This window comes from Capra hircus, chromosome 18 (genome assembly GCF_001704415.2).
Source record: "Capra hircus breed San Clemente chromosome 18, ASM170441v1, whole genome shotgun sequence".
Taxonomy (NCBI): Eukaryota; Metazoa; Chordata; class Mammalia; order Artiodactyla; family Bovidae; genus Capra; species Capra hircus.
In genome coordinates, this window is record NC_030825.1 from 40,097 (window position 1) to 67,177 (window position 27,081).

General features: G+C 41.8%; 1 protein-coding gene across 1 annotated transcript in view; it reads left to right on the forward strand.

Annotated features, from left to right (window-relative positions):
* Window positions 854-27,081, forward strand: part of KIAA0319 (KIAA0319 ortholog) — a 44,037-nt gene continuing 17,809 nt past the window's right edge. Inside the window, exons 1-12 of the mRNA XM_018061654.1 lie at window positions 854-982; window positions 4,910-5,652; window positions 7,989-8,166; window positions 10,511-10,609; window positions 12,712-12,809; window positions 13,768-13,855; window positions 15,017-15,109; window positions 16,488-16,620; window positions 20,369-20,597; window positions 23,712-23,835; window positions 24,486-24,618; window positions 25,765-25,913. Of these exons, the coding sequence (XP_017917143.1) occupies window positions 928-982; window positions 4,910-5,652; window positions 7,989-8,166; window positions 10,511-10,609; window positions 12,712-12,809; window positions 13,768-13,855; window positions 15,017-15,109; window positions 16,488-16,620; window positions 20,369-20,597; window positions 23,712-23,835; window positions 24,486-24,618; window positions 25,765-25,913 (2,122 nt within the window). The 5' untranslated portion in view covers window positions 854-927. The remainder of the gene's footprint in view (window positions 983-4,909; window positions 5,653-7,988; window positions 8,167-10,510; window positions 10,610-12,711; window positions 12,810-13,767; window positions 13,856-15,016; window positions 15,110-16,487; window positions 16,621-20,368; window positions 20,598-23,711; window positions 23,836-24,485; window positions 24,619-25,764; window positions 25,914-27,081) is intronic.

Consider the following 27,081-nt stretch of genomic DNA (forward strand, 5'->3'; position numbering starts at 1 on the left):
CTTTGCATTGCTTTCTTTCAAACCTCTGACGCCAGTTCTCTTTTATTTCCTAGGTTTGGGCTTATAAGGGGAGAGAGCATGAGAAACCCTATGCCCCTTTATAGGAACTGTTCTTTCTGTTTAAACAAACTTCAGGTGGATGGTTTGCCTGAGAAATGGTTGTCAGGAGGGGCCCTTTTTGTGTGTTTGGTCAAATAGTTATAATGACATAAGACAGGTTGACAGGAGAAAACCAAATTTAATTGCCTATTAAATTTGCAATTTAATAAGAAATCCACATAATGTGAGAGATTCCAGATAAAATGAGAGTCAGGTATAATGAGGTATATTTGTCCTCCTGGATCAAGGAGAAGCAGGTAGAGATCTGGGACTTCAAAGGGAAGGAAGGCAATTCACAGGAAGACGAAAAAGAGCCAATATTTGGGAAATGGATGTTTTCTGTGTCCTAAGGAGATAGTGGGATGCAGAGAGGCGTTTTAACAAGCAGACTTTGCTAGGTTCCTCCATGTCTGCCACGCCTAGCTCATATTATACTGCCTTCATTCGTGGTGATAGCTGCCTTCCTCAAACAGGTCCTGTGTCTAAATCCTTTTCGGCAGTTAGAGGGACGGACAGAATTTCATCCCGAGTCCTTTGGAGTTTGTTGTTTTCATCTTGAAATAATCCACATGCCAGAGTGGCACACCTAGGGGTGTCCTGCCCTGAACCCCACTGTGACCTTGGGCTGTTCCCACCAGAGGCTTCCCCTTGCCATGAGCAAACGATAGAACTGTGTGTGTTTCTGCATTTACCTATTTTTTTCTTCCTTCCTCTTTCCTGGTTTTCCTTTGAAGTTCTGAGGCCAAATAAGAAGCACAAAGGAAGCCCGCAGCAAAGACCTCTCAAGCCTGTCCAGGAAGCCTGCCTGCACCCGCTGTGTGAGGCAGAATGGCACCCCCCACAGGTGCACTCACTTCATTGCTGCTGCTGGTGACCTTTACAGGTAGGAAACCGTTACCCTGGAGACACCAGCCTCACGCTTGAACTTCCTCTCTGACTTAAGCAACTCAGATCAACCTGAGATGGAGGTGCTGTGTGTTTGCTTTCCAACAGACTTATTTCACATATAAAAAGGAAGGCCTCATGCATAAGTGGTTTCTGGAAACAGGCATTTAACTTTTGTCACGACTATTTTGGGGAAAAGAAAATCATATTTCGTATATACTAGGAAAACTTCATGTATTTATTTCAAAGAACCGCATAGTAGATCTTTTTAAGAAAGCAAATAACAGGCTTTTTTTTAATCTTAAATCTTTATTTTCATATAGTCTGTTTACTTATTTTGGTCACACCATGGCATAAAATCCTTGATCAGCATCAGCTCTGGTGATCCATGCCCCAGCTAGGCCAGCCAGACCCCTTTAAACTTACTGAAGACTGAGGATGGAGATATGGCTAGGGAAACTGATTTAATATCCAGGGTTTGTCACAATATAGTAAAAACACACTGAGGTTTACCTGGGAGTGACCCTTGTTAAAATGTGTCTTCTTAGGCCCCATCCAGACCTACTGAATCAGAACTCCTAGTGGGTGTGACTTAGGAGCCTGAAGCATCTAAATTTTAAGAAGCACAGTTTTAGGTCGTACAAGAGCCACTTGAGGAAATACTACAGTCAGGAAAGCTTTACCATTGCCTGCATATTACTCTCCTCATGCCAAACGTCCATCTTATTAACCTTACCACTGCTTAGTATAAAAGGCAAAATGACCCTTTATCCCATGCTTGATGTACTCTGGAAAGTGCTGTCATTAATGTCTGAGCTCTTTTTTTTCTCTAAAACCCCTGCCTTTTCACTGCTTTTTGTCATTTTCTTATGGAGTGTTTTTCATTTATTCAAAATTCCTGAGTTAATTGAGCCCCAGTAATGTTATTTAGGGCTTGTCTGTCTTTTCTCTCTGTCCTCTTTACCTTTGACAAGATGCTAACCATTGATTTTGTTGATTTGTCAATACCCGTGGAGTGCTTACTATGTTCATGGATTGGACTGGGGCTTTGTAGAGGGAACAAACCTATGAGTGTTCTCCTGTTTCTTCAAGAACTTTCTTGAGTGAGTCTAATAGATGGTTTAGTTGTTGCGATACTCAACTTCTCAAACTTCTTTGTTTACTATTCAGATCCACTCTTAAAGTATATTTATCTAGATAAACAGCCCATTCAGGTGATTTTTTGCAGAACAAAATGATGATCTGCCCTAGAGGCTTATAGAGACCACCACCGGCAACCTGGGGGAAAACTGCTTTTAAGTTTTGTGTTGAAGACTTCTGCCAAGCTTCTCAACCACATGGAACAATTTGCTTGTTCCAGGGTCACAGCCTTTTTCCTGTTTAATGATTTCTTTGACACAGTTTTACACGTTGACTTTTAAGCTTCTGGTGTCCAAAGCCAGAAGTGAAACATGATAGTTCTTATGAATCATATTTTTCAAAAGGAAGTGACCCAACAGTTGTTCAAGGGAAATAAAATGTATCCTGCCATTTGTGTTTGAAAGAAATTTCTAGCTTGGGTCTTCATTTAAAGGCTGCTTCATTTAAAGGGATGTAGTGATGTCTTTACAAGCAAAGACAGTATTTTTGAGAGTAGGGCTGGGAGTTGTAGATTTATCTACCTATTTTATCCCCTTTATCATCTCTTGACCTTGATTATAAAGGTTATATACTATTTTGTCATGTTCAGCACAGAGTATTTTCCCGCTCTCCATATCTGATAAAAGATTAAGCTTTTCTTTAGAAAACAAAAGGCTAAAACTATTAAAGTGATTAAAAAAATAGATTTGGTTTGAGAAAATATCATTTCAGTTGAAGTAAAGCAGTTTGCCTGCTTATTTACTGGGAAAGATACATATTTATGTCTAATTCTTATTGGATAAGACCAGTTAGACTTTCCTATTGAGTCAATATTTGGTACTGAATGATTCTTAAAAATTTATAATGGTGATGATGTGTATACAGGTGAAAAAAAGAAATGATTCTTATGTTGATGTGGACCATTTTTTAAAGTCTGTGTTGGATTTGTTAGAATGTTGCTTCTCATTCATGTTTTGATTTTTTGGCTGGGAGACATGTTGGGTCTTAGCTCCCTGACCAGGGATCGAACTTGCATCCCTGCCAACAGACTGCCAGGGAAGTCCCAAACGACATGAATTCTTGTACTGTGTTTAACCATTTATCTTACCTCCAGTTAGAAGTCATCTCTAATTGTCATTATGAAAAATGTAACAGTTATTAAGAGAATGATCAATGATGAGCACTCACTAGAAAGATCTTTTGCTCTTCAGAGTTCAGCAGAACTGCATTCCTGGAACTATATGTGATAAGGGACCAATTTGTTTTTATTTCCAATCTACCACAGACAGACTCTTTGGTAAGATATCAACAAGTTGTCTACTGAAAGAAAAACACTCAATGCAAGAGCTGTAGGTTTCAATTTTATTCAGGGACCTTCCTGAGGACTATAGCCCAGGCAACAACATCTCAGTAGCTCTGAGGGAACTGCTCTGAAAAACTGGGGAGAAGAAGCCCGTGTGTATACTATTTGGGGCAAGAGAATGCATGCCGCCAAGCACACCTCCTGGTACACCGCTGCTGCTAGTCACAAGGAACAGGTATCTCTGCTGACGATTTTAGTGCTTTTCTATGTACGGAAAGATGTAAGAATCTGGGCTCATTAGAATTCTTCCTGAGACATGTGTCCAACTATCTAAGGGCCTGTTTTTCCAAAGCACAGAGTGCCTCATCCTGCTTTTCATCCTGAATTCCTTTCTGGGTACACTGTCTGTCAGTGACTGCAGTGGGCAATGACTTCATCCTTGTAGAACCGAATGGTGGGCAACATTCTTTATTTTTTCTAATTAATTGATTTTTGTTGGAGTGTAGTTGATTTACAATGTTGTGTTAGTGTCTGCTGTTCAGCAGAATGAACCAGTTATACATATATACCCTCTTTCTTTAGATTTTATTGCCACATAGGTCATTACAGAGTGTTGAGTAGAGTTCCTTGTGCCATACAGTAGGTTCTTAATAGTTATCTATTTTATATATGTTAATTATGTATATGTCAACACCAGCCTCTCAGTGTATCCCTCCCTCCCTTCCCCTGCTTGGTAACTGTGTTTGTTTTCTACCTCTCTGATTCTGTTTTGTAGATAGGTTCATTTGTACCATTTTTTAGATTCCAATGTCTGCTTTGTTTTACAACATAAAAAAGGAGAAAAGTGATTTTGTCCTTGGGTGCCAGGGAATGACAAATTGCTACCAAGTTTTCTAAAAGCCCCAGATTCTCTTACCATGCCGTGGGCTGGTCCCAGAGTTTGTGGCCTGCCCCGCTGTGTCTGCAGATCACACTTAGGTAGCACCACTCTTCTGCCTACTGATTTGCCAGTTGGCAACGTTTGTGGTTCATTATTTAGAATCGGCTTAAAGCTAGTTGTTCTAGACCTATATTTAGGATGAGTGTTTCTTTCTTTTGATAATTCCCTGTTATCAGAATAAGCTGAGATGTTTAAAAATTCAGTTAACAGCAACAACAATATGACATTGTTCCTAAAGTAAACCTTTATAACTGGATTTGGGGCGAGGAACAAAATGTTACAAAGAGTGTAAAAGCAATACACGCGTAGAAAAGAACGCTTCTCTTCACTAAGTGGAGAAGCACCATATAAAGAGAGAAGATGGAAGGTTAGATGGACGCATGGAAGACTCTATGGATGGATGGGTTGGGGTAGAAGGGTGCGAGGACAGGTGTACAGATGAGGGTGTTGATGGGTGGGCTGTACGATAAGGCAGGGGACTTCCTGTAGGAGATGCTGGTGGTTTATTTGCTTGCCAGAAGTGACCTGCCATGTTTCCTTATTGGTGGCTGGCGTGTTTGCAGGTTGTGCCTGGACACAGTGCAGTGAGGGGAGGACATATTCCAATGCCATCATCTCTCCTAACTTGGAAACTAGCAAAATCATGCCGGTGCCTCAGACCACCCCCTTGGGGGACTGCACATCCGCCTGCTGTGACCTACCCAGCTGCGACCTGGCTTGGTGGTTTGAGGGCCGCTGCTACCTGGTGAGCTGCCCGCACAAAGAGAGCTGCGAGCCCAAGAAGATGGGTTCCATCAGGTCTTACCTGACCTTTGTGCTCAGGCCCGCCCAGAGGCCCGCACCGCTGCTACACTACGGGGAGGTGATGCTGAACAGGGGCGCCCCGTCGGGAATCTGGGGGGACTTACCTGAGGATATCAGAAAGGACCTGCCCTTCCTGGGCAAAGATCGGGGCCTGGACATGTCTGAGTACTCAGATGACTACAGGGAGCTGGAGCAGAACCTCTTCCAGCCTGTCAGCAAGCAGGAGCCCCGGGGCAGTGCAGAGTACAGGGACTGGGGCTTGCTGCCCGGAGGTGACGGAGGTTTCAACTCCTCTGCTGGAGACAGCCTCGCAGCACCAGCGGAGAAGCAGCTGGAGGACCCAGAGCTCCATAAGCCAAATGAGTCAGCATGGACCCCGGCCCCGAAAACCTCTCCAGAGAGGTTGTTGCTTCCTTTGGTCACTGCCCCACCTCCAGGAGAAGAACTGGAGAGAGAGACTTCTCAGCTCCACGGGCAAGCTGGCAACAGCTCTGGGAAAGAGGTGGGTGTGGCTGGTGTGTGTGTGATGGGGGTGGCTGAGTTGACTTTGGAGCCAGGCTCAGTGGTGCAGGAGGCGCCTCCCTGGATCAGGGAAGATCCCCTGGAGAAGGAAATGGCCACCCACTCCAGTACTCCTGCCCGGAAAATGCCCTGTACAGAGGAGTCTGACAGGCTACAGTCCATGGGGTCACCAAGAGTTGGGCACGACTTAGCAACTAAACAACACAGCCTCATTAGGTGGAGGACACAAGAAGTTTCCTCTTAAGGGCACCTATTAAGGTATTGGCAAGAAAGATGGCTCTCAGAACCTTCCAGACCTAACATCTTATTCCTCTGTTGGGCTCTTGTGACCAGACTGTTTAAAAGAGCAAATAGTTCTTTTGCCTTCACAAGTCAGCCACCTAGTGATAATTTAGATGCCTCTGCTGGTATCTAAGATGAATGAGGGTTTTTTAGACGTTTTGAAGCCAGCCCATAAAATGCAGCATGTATAGACAGAGGCTTTGCAAATCTCTTGTGGTAGGTTTTGTAGGAGCAGAAAAAATTTTTTCTTCTAAGTTTTTTTTTTTTTTCTCCTCCTGATTAACAGGAGAAACAATAAATCTGTGAAGAATTGACAAGCCAAAGAGGTTTCGGCTTGGGGTAGTAAATTGGTGACAAAATATGTTTAAGATACGTATCTGTTAAAAAATTAAGCTGAAGCATATTAACATTATTAAGAGTTTGAACAAATATATATGCATTCAAATCAGGCAGCATCCAGTATAGCAGATAGAAAGGAGTTTCGAGGAGCTGTACAAAATGAAAGACATTTTTAGGCAGAAGGGAGTTGGAAACAAGGAAATTATACAAGGCAGGCAAGTGGGTTGACTATTGCAAGGTTACTTTCCTTTAAGGGACAGTGGGAGTTTATCAAGCAGATTACCTTAAGATTATTCCTGATTGACTGGTTTAAGCTTCATTTTCCGGGAGAGCTGAAACTGTAAGTCTTGCTTTAGGGACTTGGCATAAGTGACTCTATTTTGGGCCTGTTGTTTTAACACAAGGTTTGTTTATTCAGCCTTCTCAGCCCTAGATTTCTTCTCTCTGGTGGAAAGGTTACCTTCTATCCTCCTGGTACAATGCTTTATTTTCCACTAAAATACAAATTTCCCCCAACAGTCCCAGTTAAATTTTTTTGAGCTGCTTTAAGTTGTAGATAATCCTTGAAAGGAAAGGTCCCTTTCCCATGGAGATTTGCCTCTTGCTTTCAGGGGGACAGAGGAGGGTCAGAGTGTTCTTTTTACACTGACGGTTTTCCAAGTGCCTTTAATTCAAAATAATCAGTTTGCCAGAGTGTCTTATTTGGGGATGATGTATTCTCAACCCCCTGCAGTTTCTTCAAGACCCAACAGGTTCTGAGGTTGCTAGAAACTCACTAGTGACATGAATCAGTTGGATCGGGGGAGCGAGGTACCAAGGAGAGGACATAAACTGTATGGAACTTTCCATGAACAACACAGGTGAAAAGAGTGGGAACCTTTGGGAGAGAAGACATACCGAGGCAGAGGGAAGGTTCAAGGGCTAAGAGCAGAAGCTCAGGGAGGTAGACACGGAGGCTGCCCTGTGGGGAGAACAGTTGAGAGTCCAGAGGGTGCTCGCTTGGGAAAGACCAGGACTCGGTGAGATGCAGTGAGCGAGTTGATCAGGGGAAGCCAAAGGCAGCTGGCAATACAGTGACTGGAGGACAGGTCATGGGAGAATTTAGTGTATTTCAAGGTGCAAGAGGGCACATCAGAAGATAAAGGAACATAAACCAATTAAGACTTCTTTTTTTAAAAAAAGAAGAATGTTATTTAAGATATCAGTGCTTAGATTAGAATAAGGAAAGCTGGATTTAACTGACTGTATTATAATCTCAAGCATTAAAAATTGCTAAACAGCCTTTTAAGTAGTGATATTATCAGAAGTGGGTTTTTTTTTTTTTTCCCCACTTTGGTATATGTTTCTTTTCAAAGTTTCCGTATTTTTCTGTCCTTGTAATTGTCTTAAACACTTTAAGACTTTCATTAAAATATTAAGTATCACAGGTTAACCGTGTTCTTTTCCCCCACCACTAAGTATTAACACATTTCACCTTTTATGTGGCTAAGTGAACTGCAAAAGTGAGTCCCTTTTCAGTAAATACCAGTGCCCCATTCTCCAGTTAATGTTTGAGTTACAGCTTTTCTTCCTGTGGGTTTTGCACTCCAACTTCCCCCTTTGGGTCCCCTGTCTTATTAGCCTGACTTTTACTGACCTGGCTGTATTTAACCTTGTTTCCCCTCTATCAACTTATCCTTGTAATTGATCGCCTAGGTCCTAATGCCATCCCATGATCCTCCTCCAGCCAGCCTGGAGGTCAGCCCCACCACTGTGGAGAAGAGCCTGGTTCTCACAGTCACCCCGTGGAGCACAGAGCATAGCATTCCAACCCTTCCCACCAGCACCATCCCATCTGAGCAGCTCAGATCTGCTCCCACTGCTCCCAGGACAGGTAAGTTAAAAAATTCACCTGGAAGAAATGTGCTGAACACATGCTGTGTTCACACTATATTTTATATTTGTATACTATGAATAGTATATTCATAGTAGCGACAACTTTTAAAGTTTGCTCATTCCCTCTGCGCACATTGTTGAGCATCTGTTGTTTGCCAGAAATAGTGCTAGGCACTGGGAATTTTAAAAAATGAATAGATATTGTCTTTTCCCTCCATGAGTCTCTGATCTAGAGGACCAGTCTAACAGATACATAGATGGTTTGATACATATGGCAAACAGTATGGCAAACATTATGGCAATACAGGATCTCATACAATATGCTGTGAGAGGCTGCTATGGGAGCAGAGAGAACGCTGAGGTATATAAATACCTGGAACTGAAAATTAGCTGAGTAGTTGGGCTGAAGATAAAGGGCTAGATGTCACTGGTGGAGAGGTGATCGATGAAGGCTGTCCAGGGGGGAGAGGCCTGAGGGGTGGAACACTGGGCTTGTCGTTGAATTAGGAGCTGGGAGAGCAGAAGGAGCCTACGGAGCTGACCAGGTGGTCATGGTTGACAGGTAGGAGCGAGCGAGCAGATGTGGACTGACGGAAGGAGAGAGGAGCGGGCTCCACGTTGGAAGCCAAGTGATGAGGGGGCTGTGTGTTATAGAGCGACTGAAAAGCTCCCATTAGATTTAATACTCAAGAAGTTACTAGAGACTTTTGTCATGTTTCCTGAGCCTTTCTGTGGGTGATATCCTTTCAGGATTACCCTCTCTTCTTTTGGGCTTCCCTGGTAGCCCAGTTGGTAAAGAACCTGCCTGTAATGCAGGAAACCCTGGTTCAATTCCTGGGTCAGGAAGATCCGCTGGAAAAGGGATAGGCTACCCACTCCAGTATTCTTGGGCTTCCCTGGTGGCTCAGCTGGTACAGAATCTGCCTGCAATGTGGGAGACCTGGGTTTGATCCTTGGGTTGGGAAGATCCCCTGGAGAAGGGAACAGCTACCCACTCTGTATTCTGGCCTGGAGAATTCCATGGACTGTATAGGGGATGCAAAGAGTCAGACATGACTCAGCTATTTTCACTTTCACTGTCTTCTTTGGTTATTTACTTTGATCCTGAGCTTCAGTAGAGAGAAGGACATGCTGGAGGAAATGCTGGATAGTACTGTAATGAAAAGGAAACTGGCCTGGGAATTAGCATCCTTGGGTTCTAATAGCATCTATTGCTTAGCGAGCTTAGAGGATGAAATGAATTGATCATTTTAAAGCCCTTGGCAGTGTTCAGTCTGGTAAATAAGCGACTGTTGAAATGAATACATTTAAATTAGTTAAATATCTGTTGCTGGTGATCCACATAACCTTGGGCAACTCATATTGCCTTTCTAGGGCTCAATTTCTAAAGTGAGGGGTTGGAACCAGTGTCCTTTCTTAGTTCACAATTGCTGATCTTTCTTACAAAGAGTCAGTGACGGGGAAGAGGAGCCAGAGAGGGCAGCAAACCCTCTATAGCTGGTCTAGGAAGGCACTCAAGGGACTGGATACAGACCAGGAGGAGAAACGTGGATTTAAATGAGCCACATGTCCCTCTAACATCTCCAAGTAGCTGGGACCTCTAGAGAGCACTCAGCCTCTTTTTTTAGTCTTTGCTTTTCTCTGTGTGATATCTTGACCTATCTCAATTGTGTTTTACGAGTGAGGCTGATGTCCTGTTGAGTCTAGTCAATTGAATGTATCAGTGTAATCTTGGCTATAGAGCAAGGAACCATTGTTCTGAATGCTGATTTAGTGAGAGTGGATGTGCCTACTGCTTGAGTTAAAATAGCCTTTTTAGCATTGAGGTTGCCTGGATTTATTTTCTCTTGGAAATGTTCCAAGAGCAAGGCCATTGCAGCAGTGCATGAGGTTACTATCAGAAGAACTGAGTGGTGTATGAATAATGATTCAGAAACGCTTATGATTATACTCCATCTTTTTATGGCTAAAAATAGCACCTACTAGAGAGTCAAGCAAAGCTGGTGGTAAGAGGGAAAAATAGACCTGACCCACAGTATCCCACCTGTTTCTCACAACTCTTGTCACTGACACCTTGCTCAGTCAACCTGAGGCATTATTTTCCCCACAGTGCCTACTCACATAGACAGTTTTAAATTGATGAAATCTACCGTGAAGCCTAATATGGGGTACAGTTCAGTTACTAGTCAGAGGGGAAAAAGTATCTTTGATAAAGTCAGATGAAGAACTACTACAGAAGTGTGTTATTTTATTTCATGGATACTTAAAAAATCTATTATAGGACAGTAATGTAGCATCATTAAAGTATATGATGAAATGGACAATTTCTAATTAACTTTCAGTGAAACAGCTCATGGTGTCTGCTGGCCAGAACCTAGTCATAACTTCACCAGCAGATGAAGTTGAACTGAAGGCTTCTGTTGTGCCAGCGCCACCTGCAGGTGAGAGTGTGACTTTCCTCTGGGACCAGTGGGTTTCCCTGGTGGCTCAGACTGTAGTGTGGAGAGAGCCGGGTTCGATGCCTGGGTCGGGAAGATCCCCTGGAGAAGGAAATGGCAACCCACTCCAGTATTCTTGCCTGGAAAATTCCACGGATGGAGGAGCCTGGCAGGCTACAGTCCATAGGGTCGCAAAGAGTCGGACGCGACTGAGAGACTTCACTTTTCTTTCTTTCTGGGACACTGGGCTTCCCTGGTGGCTCACGAGATTAAAAAATCTGCCTACTCTGGAGGAGACACAGGTTCCATCCCTGGGTCTGGAAGATCCCCTGGAGAAGGGAATGGCTACCTACTCCAGTATTCTTGCCTGGAGAATTCCATGGACAGAGAAGTCTGACAGGCTACAGTCCATGGGGTTGCAAAGAGTCGGAGACGACTAAGAGACTAACACACTGGGATCCGTAGAGGGCCCATTAGCTGGTGTGTTCTTAAGGAGTCTTTACTGGGTTTTTACAACTTGGATTCCTTTTCACAACCTGGAAATGTCACTCTTGAGGCTTTGATAATCATAAGCTTTAAAGTTTGTTGAAATAGTTTAAAACGGAGTAAGAGGATAGGAATTAAATCCAGTACATTTCCTTTAATTGGTCAGAATAAAAAGTCATGCATTTTCTTTTTTTTTTTTTAAGTCGAGAGTTACGTTTTTAAAAAATACTTATCTATTTATTTGGCTGCATTGGGCCTTAGTTTCAGTACACAGGATCTTTGTTGGGGTGCATGAGCTTTGCAGCTATTGCTCATGGACTCCAGAATGCGCAGGCTCAGTCGTTGCTTTGCTTGGGCTTGGTTTCTCTGCGGCATGTGGGACCTTAGTTCGCTGACCAGGGATCGAACCCATGTCCCCTGCATTGCAAGGCAGATTCTTAATTATTGGATCACCAGTGAAGTCCCAAGTCCTACATTTCCAATGATGCAAAACAGAGTGATAATCTTAGAACAGGAGAGGTTTCCATATGCTTGCTTTTTACTTGTAATAAGAGAGCTTCCCAGGTGGCACTAATGGTTAAGAACCCACCTCCCTGTTCGAGAGACATAAGAGACACAGGTTCGATCCCTGAGTTAGAAAGATCTCCTGGAGAAGGGAATGGCACCCCATTCCAGTGTTCTTGCCTGAAGAATCCCATGGACAGAGGAGCCTGGCAGGCTACAGTCCATAGAGTCTGGACACGACTGATGCGACTTAGCACACACAGCCCGCAGAACCTGGAGCGATTCTCCTGTCGGCTGAGGGAGGTCGCACGTGCACACAGGTTTGTTTGCAGACACTGTAGTGATGACAGCTGTTCAAAAACGTGTTGTTTAAAATGCTCTTTCTCCTACTGGTCCAGCACTCTGCTGTTCAGCAAACATTTGACCTTGTGACCTGTCAAATACATTCTTTCTCAAAATATATTCATTCCTCTGGCGTTCGAATATTTCTCATTCAGGTTAGCTCCTTTATTCGTTTCTCCCTGTCACACATGGATCAAAATTTAGGCAAAAATGATAATACTTGGTGTTTTTAATTTATTCGTTTCAGCTGAAGTACATCATGCCTTAATGACTAGTATCACAAAGTAGAAGATAGGTTCATCTTAACATATAGAGGTTTAATCTGTTCTTACGTCCTTATATAAACCCCTACAACAGATGAATTAAAATCTTCTTGCTTTTTATTAAAAGGAGAAAAATAAAGGAGAAAAAAATCCATAGCACAGTGGATTATATTATGTTAAAATTTATATTGTATAGGCAGGTGTAGCAGTCCAGAAGGAAAGCCATCAAGTGCAAACAATGAAATTGGGGCCCTTTTTTTTTTTAAAAAAAAAAAACCTTTCTAATTTTCTCAATTTTTATAATTTATGTGTTCTTATAATAAAGAAATTTTACATTCAAAAGGTACATAAACCTTATTATTCCTTACTTGGATGATATTTGAAAGTTGGGTTCAACATGCCTAAGTTAATTTCTGCTAAGAGATTGAAGACTCTCACTTTCTTTCCTCTGCCCAGATTATAGTGACTTCTAAGAATTTATAACTACCCATACTTCTCTTTGGCTCTCAGAAACAACTTACAGCTATGAATGGAGTTTAATAAGCCACCCTGAAGACTACCAAGGAGAAATAAAACAGAGACACACGCAGGCTCTTAATGTCTCTCAAGTAAGTAACTGGTGACTGGTTGTAATTGACAGCGTACCTAAAAATTCAGGTGTTATCTTCTTAGCTGTTGAACCCAGAAGTCTCTGTTATGGTTAAGATTAAAAGAAGAGCTATGGACAGAGGAGCCTGGTGGGCTACAGTCCTGGGGCCACAGAGAGTTGGACGTGACTGGGCAACTGAGCACACACATTAATGAATTATATTTCAAGCATGTAGGCAGACAGGTAGATATGAATAAAGGGGCTTTCAGGAACTTTTTCTTCGTTTGACTTACTTGGCATATCAGTCTGGGAAAGAAGGCTGGTTGCCCAGGCTGATGTGGGTCTCTGTAGTGAGGTTAAAGCCTGTGTTCCAACCCTTGCCCCTTTTGCAGTGTCAGAGACGCTCTGGTCATCTCTGATTCTTAGGCACAATTCTAGGATTGCCAAAAATTCATTCCAGTTCACAAATGGTTTGACTACCAAATATTGCTCCAAGATGTAAGCCATCACAGGAGGAAACATGTCCTCATTTTAGAGGGCCATAGACGATTATGTTGTCTTCATTTCTGAGACCGCACAGCTACGGGTACAACACAAGTTAGCATCACCGTCCCCTTGTCACTGAGCGCTGTTTCTCAAAGATTGGCACCTGGACCACAGACAGCTGACCCACCAGCTTGGTAAAAATGCAGGATTCCCATACATACAACTTTGCGAATGCCCGCCCTTGGCTGGTCCATCTCACTAATGCCTCTGTAAGGCCTGTGAACGTCTGTGATGAAGCTGAAGTCCTTCCCAGCTGATTGTCAGTGTTCTAGAGTACAGGCTTCAGACGTGGCAGTGTGTCCCTAGGTCCCAAGCCTCCGTTCTGTGCTGACTTCCGGAGAACAGCTTCTGGAATATTTAAGGATCTTCCAGGCAGTGGACCCATCCTGTTGTTTGCACATTTGCTGGTGTAACTTTTCTTTATCTTGCAGTTGTCAGTAGGACGTTATGCCTTCAAAGTAGCGGTTTCTGGTGAAAATGCCTTTGGAGAGGGATTTGTAAATGTCACCGTGAAGCCAGGTAAGCTTGTGGAAGAGAATATCCTCCTGTGGTACAGGTCTCCCTCGCCTTTTGGTGCTTGAACTACACGGTAATATATTATTTACTTTTACATTGGACACCATTGTAGAGACCATGCAAAGATGACATTGGTTTTTTTTTCCTTTCTGCTTTCTTAGTATAGTTCTTAGTACTTAATTGACACTGCTGTAAAGGGTTGCAAGCTTGTTGCTTTCTCTTCTTAAGTGTTAGTCACTAAGTCTTGTCCGACTCTTTGTGACCCCATGGACTATAGCCTGCCAGGCTCCTCTGTCCATGGGATTCTCCAGGCAAGAATACTGGAGTGGGTTGCCATTCCCATCTCCAGGGGATCTTCCCCACCCAGGGATCGAATCTGGGTCTCCTGCATTGCAGGCAGATTCTTTACCATCTGAGCCACCAGGGAAGCCTCAAGTCAGTGGCAAATTGTCTGTGCCTTAGCCTCCTCCATCTGACACTCTTCTACCTTGGTTCACTGTGACTCAGCTTGACCTTAGGTGAAAGGGCTTTTCAAATACATTTAACTGAGCGCCTCACGGGTCGAGGAAAATGCATGCCATGGGCTTTCAAGCCCCCTGGTCCTTTCAGGCCACCACGAGCCCATAGGTCAGTGCGGTTGTGTGAGTTAGAAACAGTGGCCCTTTGTCAGGGTGGGCACAGCTCTGGCTCTGTGCATGGAGCGTGGTGTGGTCTTGAACCTCCTCCATCCCCTCCACTGGACAGAAGGGCAGTGGACCAACTGGGTGCCAACCCCCGCTCCAGCTTCTACCTCAGGGGTGATGAGGGAGCCTTCAGTCAAAGATTGAAGATCCAGTTAATCATAGGAGCTGGAACCATACTCCAGGGCTCCTCTTCTGTAGCTGCTGCTCAAACTCTGTCACCAATGCCTTGGTTGTTATTACACGTGTTCATTGAACCTGGGGTTTTTGTGCAAAAATCTAAACCCGCAGACATGCTCCTAAAATGTATGGAAACATCCCAAAACATTAACAAGCCCTCTGCACACTCAAGCCCTGTAGGGTAAACACCGTCTGGACAGGATATTGATGACCAGTGTGTTTGAAAGTCAGATGGTTTATTTAGGGGATGGTGTGTACAGAACACAACGTGACTCAGTCCTTGTCATTTTTTTCTGTCTCACAGCCGGAAGAGTCAACCTGCCTCCCACGGCAATCGCTTCTCCCGAGAGACAGGAGCTCTCCCTGCCATTGACAGTGGCTCTCATCGACGGCAGCCGTGGGTACCCTGCCCCATGTCGGGGGTCTGGCCCCATGAACCATGAAATGTAATGGGAACTCTCTGCTGAAGCTGAGAGGACTTAATAGATGGGCATCTGTCTGTATATTCAAGTCCTTCAGCTGCTTTAGCACAACTTCTCTGCCTTGGGCTGAGTTTCCCTTCAGTTATGTCTCATTTGTCTATGAGAAAAGTCCTTTAGGGCCTAGCTATTGCATGGGAATTAAAGCAATTAGGAAAGACTCTCCTTTCGATGCGGTCTATGTGATGAGCCTTTGGAAAGTCACTTTTAACAAATGGTAGAAGGGGTGTCTTTAGTGCGGGCAGGTAGAGTTTTGTTCATTTAATTCAGAGTTCATTCCTTCAATTAGCCTATGTGGAAGGGCCCCAGTGTAACTTCGTGGGTCCAGGCAAATGAGAATAGATGAAAATATATCCTGTGTTTGACACTGTATTCAAAATATGTTCAACAGTATCAGTGTTACTGGTATTTGCATTTATGTCTGTCAAATCACAAAGGTAATAGCAAATCCGGAGAGTGAAGAATACTTGCCTTGGTTCCTAGGAGAAGAGTACCTGTCAGTCACTAGTGTTGCTCCAAGTCTGCACAGATACGGAAATATCTACAAATCACATTGACACAGTCTTTTGCATCTATTCCAATATAAATGTCTATATTGCCCCCTTAGCAACATGAAAATAAAGCACATTTTAAATGAAAATATTTATGAGAGAATGCATTATGTCTTGATTCCTCTAATTCAGTGTAGCTTGGTTATAGGAAACTGTTCAGGATTAATCTGTCACATGGAAGTTTGTTTTCATAAATGAGTGAGATGAAACTGGCTCCCTTCTAGGTCTAAATTACTGTTATTCTGCATAGTACATTTTGTTTATTCTGTTTTGAAGTAGAGGTGGGAGGTTTTCATGGAGGGTACAGTCTTTCTCTGGATTTACACTTAATGATTAGGGTGGTAAAAGGTGTTTTGTAATTATATAGAAGCACCTCTCAATTCTTTATGAATCTGTCAGTCATATACTTACTTAAATTATCAGTAAGATATCATGTACTGTAGTTAAAGTGAGTTAAAGAAAAAAAAAAAGCAATAGTGCCTGTCACTGTGCCATTTAAATTCACAACTGAGTGGAGACACCCTGACTCAAATCTGGTGGAAATCTGGGAGAAAAATCATGATGATAATTTAGAGAGAAGAAGAAATCTTCCTTTTAACACATATTATATGGCCATTGAAATCTTTGCAATTAAATAATTTCAAATAAATACAAATTTAAACACCCAATGATATTAATCATGAAATTGATGTTTTAATATCCTTGTATTTAATTCTAGTTTTCATGTATTTTTCAATCTTTCTAGAAAGTACAGATGATACTAAAATCGTGAGTTATCACTGGGAAGAAGTTAATGGGCCCTCCCGAGAAGAGAAGACCTCAGCTGATTCCGCGGTCTTACATCTGTCTAACCTTGTTCCTGGGAACTATACTTTCAGGCAAGTGGGCTCAGTTTCCAGCACTGATCATTTGACTCTTTCCTTAAATTGACGCATCTTTTCATTTTCATCAGGAGACAGGGCAGATTTGGTTTTGTCGGGGGTTTTGGTTGGCAACCACTTTGTACTCTGATCAGTAATATAAACTACAAGTGTCTGGATTTGGTTGTCATTAACAGTATGGGATGGCACCTATTTTGCTGTGTTGAGAAACATGAAAGAAAGTTTCTATCTTCTGAGTCAGTGTGAGGCAGAGTTATATGATTTATCTATTTATCTTTTTATAACTTTTAAGGTATAGCTAAAGTATAATAAACTGCACATATTTAAGATATAAAATTTGATGAGTTTTGACATATGTATATACCTGTTGCATCGTTGTCAGAATCAAGATAATAAACATTTCCATCATCCCCAGAGTTTTCTCATGCCCCTTGGCGATCCCTTCCTCCCTCCGTCCCTGTCTCTGGGCAACCACTGGCTTGCTCTCTGCCACTTTAAATTATCCCAAACTTTCTAGAATTTCATATAAGTGGAATTGTACAATATGTGCTCCTCTTTGTTTGGTTTCTTTCACTCAGCGAATGATTTTGATATTCATCCATGCTGTTGTCTCTATCAATAGCATGTTCTATTTAATTGCTGAGTACTATTCCAATGTATGGATATACCACAGTTTGCTTATCCTTTCATCTAGTATGGACTCTGGGGTTTTTTAGCTTTGAACTATTATAAATAAAGCTGCCGTGAACATTTGCATATAAGTCTTTTGTGGACATATATTTTCATTTTTCTGGGGTAAATACCCACCAATGGAAGAATTAGGTCCTGTGTTGAGTTTGTTCAACATTTTAAGAAATTTCCAAGCTCTTTCCCAAAGTGAGTATATTATTTTACATTCCCACTCATAGTATATGAAGTTTTCAACCTCCACATCCTTACCAACACTTGATGTAATCATTCTTTTAAATTTTATCTACTTTGATGGATGGTGATATCTCATTATGGTTTTAATTTGCATTTTCCTGATAACTAATGATATTAAGCATATTGTAGGTGTTTCTTGGCCATTTGTGTAACTTCATTTGTGCAGCTCCATTCAGATCTTTTTCCTATTTTAAAAATTACATTGTTTGTCTTATTTAGTTGTAAAATTTTTATACATTCTGAAACAAGTTCTTTATGTTATATATGTGTTATTGATATTTCCTCCCAGTATATGAAATTTTGTTCTCTTAATGGTAGCTTTTAAAGGGCAAAAGTTTTAAATTTTGATTGTCTAATCTATCAGTTTTTTTCTGTTTCATGCTTTTTGGGTTCTATCTAGGTAGCTGTTGTTTATTCCCCAAATTGCAAAGATCCTGGTTTCTTTCTTTAAGTTTTTGTATTTCTGGGTTTTATATTAAATCTGTGATTTATTTTGAGTTAGTTTTATGTACTGTGTGAGATTTTTGAATGTTAAGTCAACCTTACATTTATGGAGTAAGCCCTATTTTATCATGATATTCTTTTTATATAGCATGGGCTTAAGTTGATAATATTTTTATAAATATTTATAAAATATTTATAAAAATAAATTAAATGTCCTCATGAAAGATTTGGTTTATGCTTTTTTCTGTCTTTCTCTCCCTCTGCATTTGTCTTTGTTAAGGTTTGGTGTGAGGATTATACTGGCCAAATAAAACAAGGTCATCTCCTTTATTTTCTGAATTATTTATGAATAACTGGTGGCATTTTTTTTTCTTGAATGTTTGATGGAATTAACCAGTAAGATCATCTGGGCCTGGAATTTTCTTCTTGGGAAAGTTTTGATAATAAATTTGATTTCTTTAATAGATGTAAGGCTATTTAGATTTTCTGTTTTTAACTTTTTCTTTTTTTAAGTTTTATATTGGAATATAGTTGATTAATAATGATGTTTATCTGTTTTTTTCCTGTGTCAGTTTTTAGTAAATTGTATTTTTCAACAACTTTGTGGATTCCTACTAAATCATCATGTTTTTTGGAATCAAGTTGCTCATAATATCTTCATATTATCCTCTCAAGTCTGTAGGATCTGTGATGATAACCCCTTTTTCATTTCCAGTATTGGTGATTTATGTTCTCTTTTTCTCTCGATTAGTTTAATTAAGGGGTTTGTTAATTTTATTTATCTTCTCATAGAACCTAACTAGAACTGCTTTAATCTATTTGCTTGTTTTCTAATTTGTTCTTTTCTGTTCTTATCTTTACTATTTATTTACTTCTATTTACTTTTGATTTACTTTGTTCTTTTTCTTCTACTAATGACTTCTTAGAGTAGAATCTTGGGTCATTTTCGAGTCATTTATTTAAGGACTCAGAATGTATCCTGACTAAACTTGGTTGTGGAGGAAGGATCTTAGGTGTTTGGTTTCCGGTCAGAGTGAGAACTGGAGTTTGGATCTTGGTTGTATGGAATATGTGGGCTCAGTTCAGTTCAATTCAGTCACTCAGTCGTGTCCGACTCTTTGCGGCCCCATGAATCGCAGCACGCCAGGCCTCCCTGTCCATCACCAACTCGCGGAGTTCACTCAGACTCACGTCCATCGAGTCAGTGATGCCATCCAGCCATCTTATCCTCGGTCGTCCCCTTCTCCTCCTGCCCCCAATCCCTCCCAGCATCAGAGTCTTTTCCAGTGAGTCAACTCTTCGCATGAGGTGGCCAAAGTACTGGAGTTTCAGCTTTAGCATCATTCCTTCCAAAGAAATCCCAGGGCTGATCTCCTTAGAGGCCCAGAATACCTGGGCCCCCTGTAAGTACCTTAGCTACAAATATGTCCTGTATTCTTTCCAGAGCTTCATTCTCATAGTCCTGTTTATACCTGTTAAACATGCACTGCTACCCTGAATTAACATCTTTATTGCAGAAAGATACAGTGGCCTTATCTCACTGATCCAGTTGCCACATCACCAGTGAGTTTACTACAGGAGGTCAGTGCAGCTCTTTCTCTGTTGTTTGTGTAGGTTGAGTATCATTTGTATCTGAAAGTGCTTAATTCTAAAATTGGAGAAGGCAATGGCAGCCCACTCCAGTACTCTTGCCTGGAAAATCCCATGGATGGAGGAGCCTAGGCTGCAGTCCATGGGGTCACTAAAAGTCAAGACACGACTGAGCAACTTCACTTTCACTTTTCACTCTCATGCATTGGAGAAGGAAATGGCAACCCACTCCAGTGTTCTTGCCTGGAGAATCCCAGGGACAGCGGAGCCTGGTGGGCTGCCGTGTACGGGGTCGCACAGGGTCAGACACGACTGAAGTGACTTAGCAGCAATTCTAAAATGGCTTTGCAAGGAGTGTCCTGAAAACACTTAATACTTAGTCCTCTAGGAAAGAATGAAAAAATTTAAAAGGCTTTGTATCTGAAATTTGTGAGTGATTTTCTGCCTCTACATGTTCAGGCCTGAGAGCAGGACTTAAACTGATATATTCTGAATCTCAGGTAATAGAGAGAGGCTTCTGTGTTGGCCAGGGTTGTTTTCTTCATCCAGCATCTAGAAGAATCATGAGAAATCCACATAAAAGAAAACCCTATCATGTGACTGTATTGCTAGCTAAAAATAAATCAACAGCAAAAAATATATCCTCAGGTCTCTTCTTTCCTCAGCTTCATCTTCAAGTTTCTGCTCTGAGCTGTTCTGAGAAATATACATAGGCAGACTCAGCTGACCACTTGCCTTAAGATTTGGCATATTCATGCAGTATAATAGCCTCCTGTCCTTTCACTAGGTTGACTGTTACAGACTCAGATGGAGCCACTAACTCCACAACGGCAGCCCTAATAGTCAGCAGCGCTGTGGACTACCCACCAGTTGCCAATGCGGGACCAAATCAGACTATAACTTTGCCCCAAAACTCCATCACTTTGAATGGAAACCAGAGCAGTGATGATCACCAGATTGTCCTCTATGAGTGGTCCCTGGTGCCTGGGAGTGAGAACCAAGAGGTGGCTATGCAGGTGCGTTCTCCATCCTGCCTTCAGACTTCTATTTCTCTAGCTGTCTGTTCATCTGTCTCTCAGACTATCTCTTTTTCTTTCTGTCTGTCTTTTTGTCCATCATCCATCCATCCATCTAAAATATTGGTACAAGGGGAAAGCTAAATTCGGAAAACATGTTTTATAAAGTCGCCTATTATAACCATCAGGAGAGTAGCTAAACTCACAAATCTTCTAAATTTATGTCGCTTTCCCTCACTCACTCTATGTAAGCCCGGAATAGCAACTAAGCAGGTCCTAGTTGAAATGTCGACCTTGAATGTTGAAAACTTGACCTTGAGGTTCGTTTGGGAAAAGGCTGACCCAACATTTGCTACAGAAATATTATTTTAGTACGTATTAGGATAAACATTAGAAGTAATCTAGTCTAAACCTCATTATCAGACATTTCCTGTGTATTTTGTTCCTCCTCGTTTTATAAATTGCATGTTATCGTCTCTAGATTCAGCGGTCTCTTGTTGAGATCTCTTTGTATTTACCTTTTGATTGGTTCCAATCTCTAATGTATCTGTCTATAATAACCTTGAAATGTTGCTATATTTGTATGCGTGTATGTGAGCTGCTTACTTATTGCTGCTAACCAGCTTGGTACCTTTGAAGTTATGTTGTTATTTAAGAGTTTAATGGAAAAAAAAGATAGTACCTTACATTGCTCCCTTCCTTTTCTTCTTCAAACACCATCTCACCGGTCCAAGACAAATTTCTTGTTAGTGTTTGTGATGAAGTCAGACAGTCCATGAAGACTGACCTACTTTACTTTTTTGATCTTTCTGGGAAGAGCTTTGTGATTATGATGAATTAAAAATGACCGATTGGATGCATGGAACTTGAAAGAGCTGTGAGTCCTCTGGCTACCCTTAGAGAGCACGTGATGTAGTGTTCATCTCTACCTGAGAGTTGTGGCAAATGCTGTTTGCAGCTGTTGGGTGAAGAATTCAGATTCAGAGGAGTTTGGATACAAACAAGAAGATGGACTATTTTGCATTTTTTCACTTAAAAAATATTTCAAAATTTCTTTCCCTTAATTTCTGAGAATGATGTGCCCAGAGCTAATGGGGCAGTGCATCCATGTCTATGGGATCTGGATCCACAGGAAGTCACTTGTGCCGGACTGCAGGGCTAACCTCGTTGCTCTGTGCATCTGCCCACTTCCTGTAAACACTCTCAGATTAGCCACAGTAAGGATGCTGCTGGCTTTTGGTTGACTGATTAAGGTGTCGAAAGGAGTAATTTTTTTTATGAACTGGGACAATCACAAAGATAAGCTCTTAAACCAGACTCCTTTATACTTAGACTAAAAATTCTCAGTAAATTTGTCCGCTCAGTTCCCATTTGCTGCAAGCTTCCTTTTAACTGTGTGCGTAGCATTCCTGTAACCATGTTAATTTTGAGTCATGTACTGGAAATTATACTTTCTCTAAGAGCTTTCCAGAAAAAGAAGTACTTTGCTCTATTGAGTCAAAGTAGGGGAAAGCCCGTTTTTAAAGTCTTAAAAGAATGTATTTCAAATAACTCCCCTTGTGATAACATACTTGATTTTCTATTATTAAAAAAAATTTTTTTTCCTTTAAAACTAAAAGAAACACATGAACAGAAATTTATAGAGAATCATAGGATCTGTGAACGTAAATACATTATGATAGGACTTAAATTTAAAAATCCTTTCCAGGATGCCATAAACTTTAAGCACAGGCAACAGCTGGGAATATTTCCAACAAAGGAGCAAAAATAACCAAAGGGGTATTAACCTGGAGGCAACAAGGTTGAACTACTGTATACTCAAACTGAAAAAAAAAAATGCCTTATTGAAAAGTTTTGTTGTCTCAACATTTAAAAAATGTATTTTACATCAAGGACCTACTGTATTGGGATTCCCTGGTGGCTCAGATGGTAAAGAATCTGCCTGCAATGTAGGAGACCCAGCTTCAATCCCTGGGTCAGGAAGATCCCCTGGAGAGAGCAAGGCAACCTACCCAGTATTCTTGCTGGGAGAATTCCATGGACAGAGAAGCCTGGCAGGATATAGTCCAAGGGTAAACTACTGTATACTCAACTGAAAAAACAACAGCCTTATTGAAAAGTATTGTTGTCCTAGCATTTAAAAGAGTTATTTTACATCAAGGACCCACTGTATAGTGCAGGTGTTGAACTCTAATCAATATCTTATAATACACTATAATGGAGAAGAATCTGAAAAAGAATATGTGTATGTGTAACTGATTCACTTTGCTAGACACCTGAAACATTGTAAATCAACTGTACATCAAAAAAAATTAAAAAGAAAGAATACATGCACAAAAAGAAAAATTCGAGAGATGATAATATATGGGGGAAAATAACAAAAAATTATTTTTGATCGTGATTGATTTCCTGTGGTTAAAAAAACTCAAATTCTGATAAAGCGGAAACACGCCTTGACCTCAACCAAGTCCCTTTATATGAGATAATTACTGTGATGAGTTTAACCTGTGTGTGTCCAGAATCTTCTCTGTGTTTGTATGTGTGTAAAGTACATATATTAGTATCTACCACCCTGTAGCCATTGTTGCAGTTTTATTTGATTCATATTATATCTTTGATATCTTTCCACTTTTTAGTGTGAACATCTACTTCATTCTTTTAAACGTCTTTCTTTGCAGCTAGCATCCCATAGTGTATCATGGTGGGCTTGGCTGTTTCTCTTTTGCTGATCGTCTGGGTTGTTCCCTTTTCTTTTTTTTTCTATAGGCAGTATGTTAGCATCCATGGGCGAGCTTCCATTATTACACATGTGGGCTTTTCTTTAGGGTAGATACTCAGTAGAAAGGCTGGGTTGAAGAGTGTGTACTTTTAACATTTGAATGGATGCTGCCATATTGACTTCCAAAAAGACTACATTAATTTATATTCTTTAAACAGTGTCTGAGGATATACTGTGGACTTTAGATCCCATTTTCCTGGGACATGTATATATTTTTTAAAAGCAGGCTCTCCACATTTAGTAAAATCACTAGTTTTTCATTCTGTCATGCTGATTACTTTTGCTTCTTTAATATTATTATTATTTTTTTCATTTCTGTATTTGCTATGACTTAGGGAGTAAAGACACCATACCTTCATTTGTCTGCAATGGAGGAAGGAGATTATACGTTTCAGCTGATGGTGACAGACTCTTCGAAGCAACAGTCCACGGCTGTGGTCACCGTGACTGTCCAGCCTGGTAGGTGAAACAGGAAAGGAATTTAGCCCCAGAGATTAAAACAGAAATGGCATCTGGGCTTCTGGGCTTCAGACCAGTCAAATTTGGTGGAAATTCTCTTAAGCAAGTCTTTGAACTGTCAAGAAATTGGGGCTGCAGGAGCTAAATCTTAATATAAAGCCAGTTTTCTTTTGTGGTTCTGAATTGTGTCCTGACGGTGTCCCTAAACTATAGCACAAAGGACAAATGAGAGCCATCTGCAGAGTCACTGTGGGCTCTGATGCCATGCCCCACTCTGCCCCAAAGCTCAAGGGCATTCTTGAAGAGCCTGGTAGTTATGTGTGGCTTGATACACAGAAGGCTTGTGGCCAGACTTTGGCAATTGACTAGAGTTCCACTCCATGACTTTTGAGGTCTCTTCAAGAAACCAGAGATGTACATATTACAGAAGAGTATTTCTTGCTATCTGTCATCCCAGTCTAAGCTTGGAATATTTAATTCCTGGGTCAGCTAAGAGACTGCACGTATCCCCCCAGGATTCCCAAAGGACAGGGCACACTCTAGTAGCCATCTGATCCGAATATGAGTAATTGGCTTAAATCAAGAAATCAGAGGATGGCAGACTTCATGCAAAGAGATGTTACTTCTTCACACCATTTCTATAATTCTAGAAAACAACAGGCCTCCGGTGGCTGTGGCCGGCCCAGATAAGGAGCTGATCCTCCCAGTGGAAAGCACCACCCTGGATGGGAGCAGGAGCAGCGATGACCACGGCATTGTCTTCTACCGCTGGGAGCGTGTCAGGTAGCCTGCCCATCTCATCACCGAGTACTGGGTTCACACCCTGGCTCAGTGCTAATACTACCCGTTCTCTGGAGGATCCAGATTAAGCAATCAACTTGAGATTATTGAGGAGTCAGGATTTAAGCTAGTTTCTAGAAGAGGAGGGGCACCATCGTTTAAATTCTCCATCAGGTGTAGATGGACAAGATGGGCATTTCTTGACAGTGGAGGGCAGGTGGACAGGGCAGTCTTGGGGTGAGGTGAGCTTCATAACAGAGGAGGTGCAGGGGAACCTGGGTGGGGGTTCCTCATGAGAGCCCCCCGCACCTACACACTCTCAAACCACCTGCAGTGACTATAGCAGAAGTGCGGAGTTCAAGGGGATTCCTGTATCCTCAGACATTCTTTTTGTACTTTACGTGCTTAATCTTGTGGAATGCTAGATCAGTTATTAGGAAGTAAATACTACTATTCCCATTTTAAAGGTAAAGCAACTGAGGCTTGCAGAGATAAGTGAGATCACAGGGCTTATAGTTGTCCAGACAGAGCAAGATCCCGGAGTTAACCTGGGTCTTCCTGACTATAGAGCCCAGTCTTCACAACTCTGCTGTAATTCCTCTCTTAAATCAGTTACCTGGCTTGATCACCACCTCTTCCATATTCTCCTGAAAGATAGCTGAGGATTTTAGCAGATTTTATTTAAAGAAGAAATAGGAGAGGGAATTCCCTGGCCATACACTGGTTGAGACTGTGCACTTCCTCTGCAGGGGATGCAGGTTTGATCCCTGCTCAGGGAACTAACTAAGATCCTGCGTGCCACACAGTACAAAATAAAAAAGAACGAAAGAAGTAGGAGTGGTTTCTAAGGCTCCATCTTCTAAAAACAGATCATTTCACTGACAGCTCAATTAAAAAAAAAACGAAAACGAGAACCCCCAAATCCTCTCCCCAGGAATCCAGCAGCTTTTGTCTGAAATAGGATTTAGCTTGTGCCTCTTACACAGAACTCGAGAATCTAAATGAGTAAAAAGTTATCTTAGAATTCTCTAGATGGTATATATTATTGTCATTAAAAAAAAAAACAAAACGTTTATAACAAACAACATGCCTGGCATCCTCAGACTTTCATACCCTAAGCCCATTGTTAATGACTGTCATGTTTCATAGAGGCCCCAGCACAGTGGAGATGGAAAACTTCGACAAAGCTATAGCCACAGTAAGCGGTCTTCAGGTGGGTACCTACCACTTCCGTTTAACAGTGAAAGACCAGCAGGGATTGAGCAGCACGACCACCCTCACCGTGGCCGTGAAGAAGGGTGAGTCAGGGCAGAGGGCGGGTGGATCCGCCGGTGGAAGGGACTGGGCGCCTTCTACTTCTCAGTCTCCCAGACCCCTCAGTTCAGTTCAGTCGCTCAGTCGTATCTGACTCTTTGCGACCCCATGAATCATAGCACACCAGGCCTCCCTGTCCGTCACCAACTCCCGGAGTTCACTCAAACTCATGTCCATCGAGTTGGTGATGCCATCCAGCCATCTCATCCTCGGTCATCACCTTCTTCTCCTGCCCCCAATCCCTCCCAGCATCAGAGTCTTTTCCAGTGAGTCACCTCTTCACATGAGGTGGCCAAAGCACTGGAGTTTCAGCTTTAGCATCATTCCTTCCAATGAACACCCAGGGTTGATCTCCTTCAGAATGGACTGGTTGGATCTCCTTGCAGTCCAAGGGACTCTCAAGAGTCTTCTCCAACACCACAGTTCAAAAGCATCAATTCTTCGGCACTCAGCTTTCTTCACAGTCCAACTCTAACATCCATACATGTCCACTGGAAAAACCATAGCCTTGACTAGACGGACCTTAGTCGGCAAAGTAATGTCTCTGCTTTTCAATATGCTATCTAGGTTGGTCATAACTTTCCTTCCAAGGAGTAAGCATCTTTTAATTTCATGGCTGCAGTCACCATCTGCAGTGATTTTGGAGCTCCCCAAAATAAAGTCTGTCATTTTTCCATTATTTTCCCCATCTATTTGTCAGGAAGTGATGGGACCAGATGCCATGATCTTCATTTTTTGAATGTTGAATTTTAAGCCAACTTTTTCACTCTCCACTTTCACTTTCATCAAGAGGCTTTTTTGTTCCTCTTCACTTTCTGCCATAAGGATGGTGTCATCTGCATATCTGAGGTTATTGATATTTCTTCTGGCAATCTTGATTCCAGTTTGTGCTCCTTCCAGCCCAGCGTTTCTCATGATGTACTCTGCATAGAAGTTAAATAAGCAGGGTGACAATATACAGCCTTGACGTACTCCTTTTCCTATTTGGAACCAGTCTGTCGTTCCATGTCCAGTTCTAATTGTTGCTTCCTGACCTGCATACAAATTTCTCAGGAGGCAGGTCAGGTGGTCTGGTATTCCATCTCTTTCCGAATTTTCCATAGTTTATTGTGATCCCCACAGTCAAAGGCTTTGGCATAGTCAAGAAAGCAG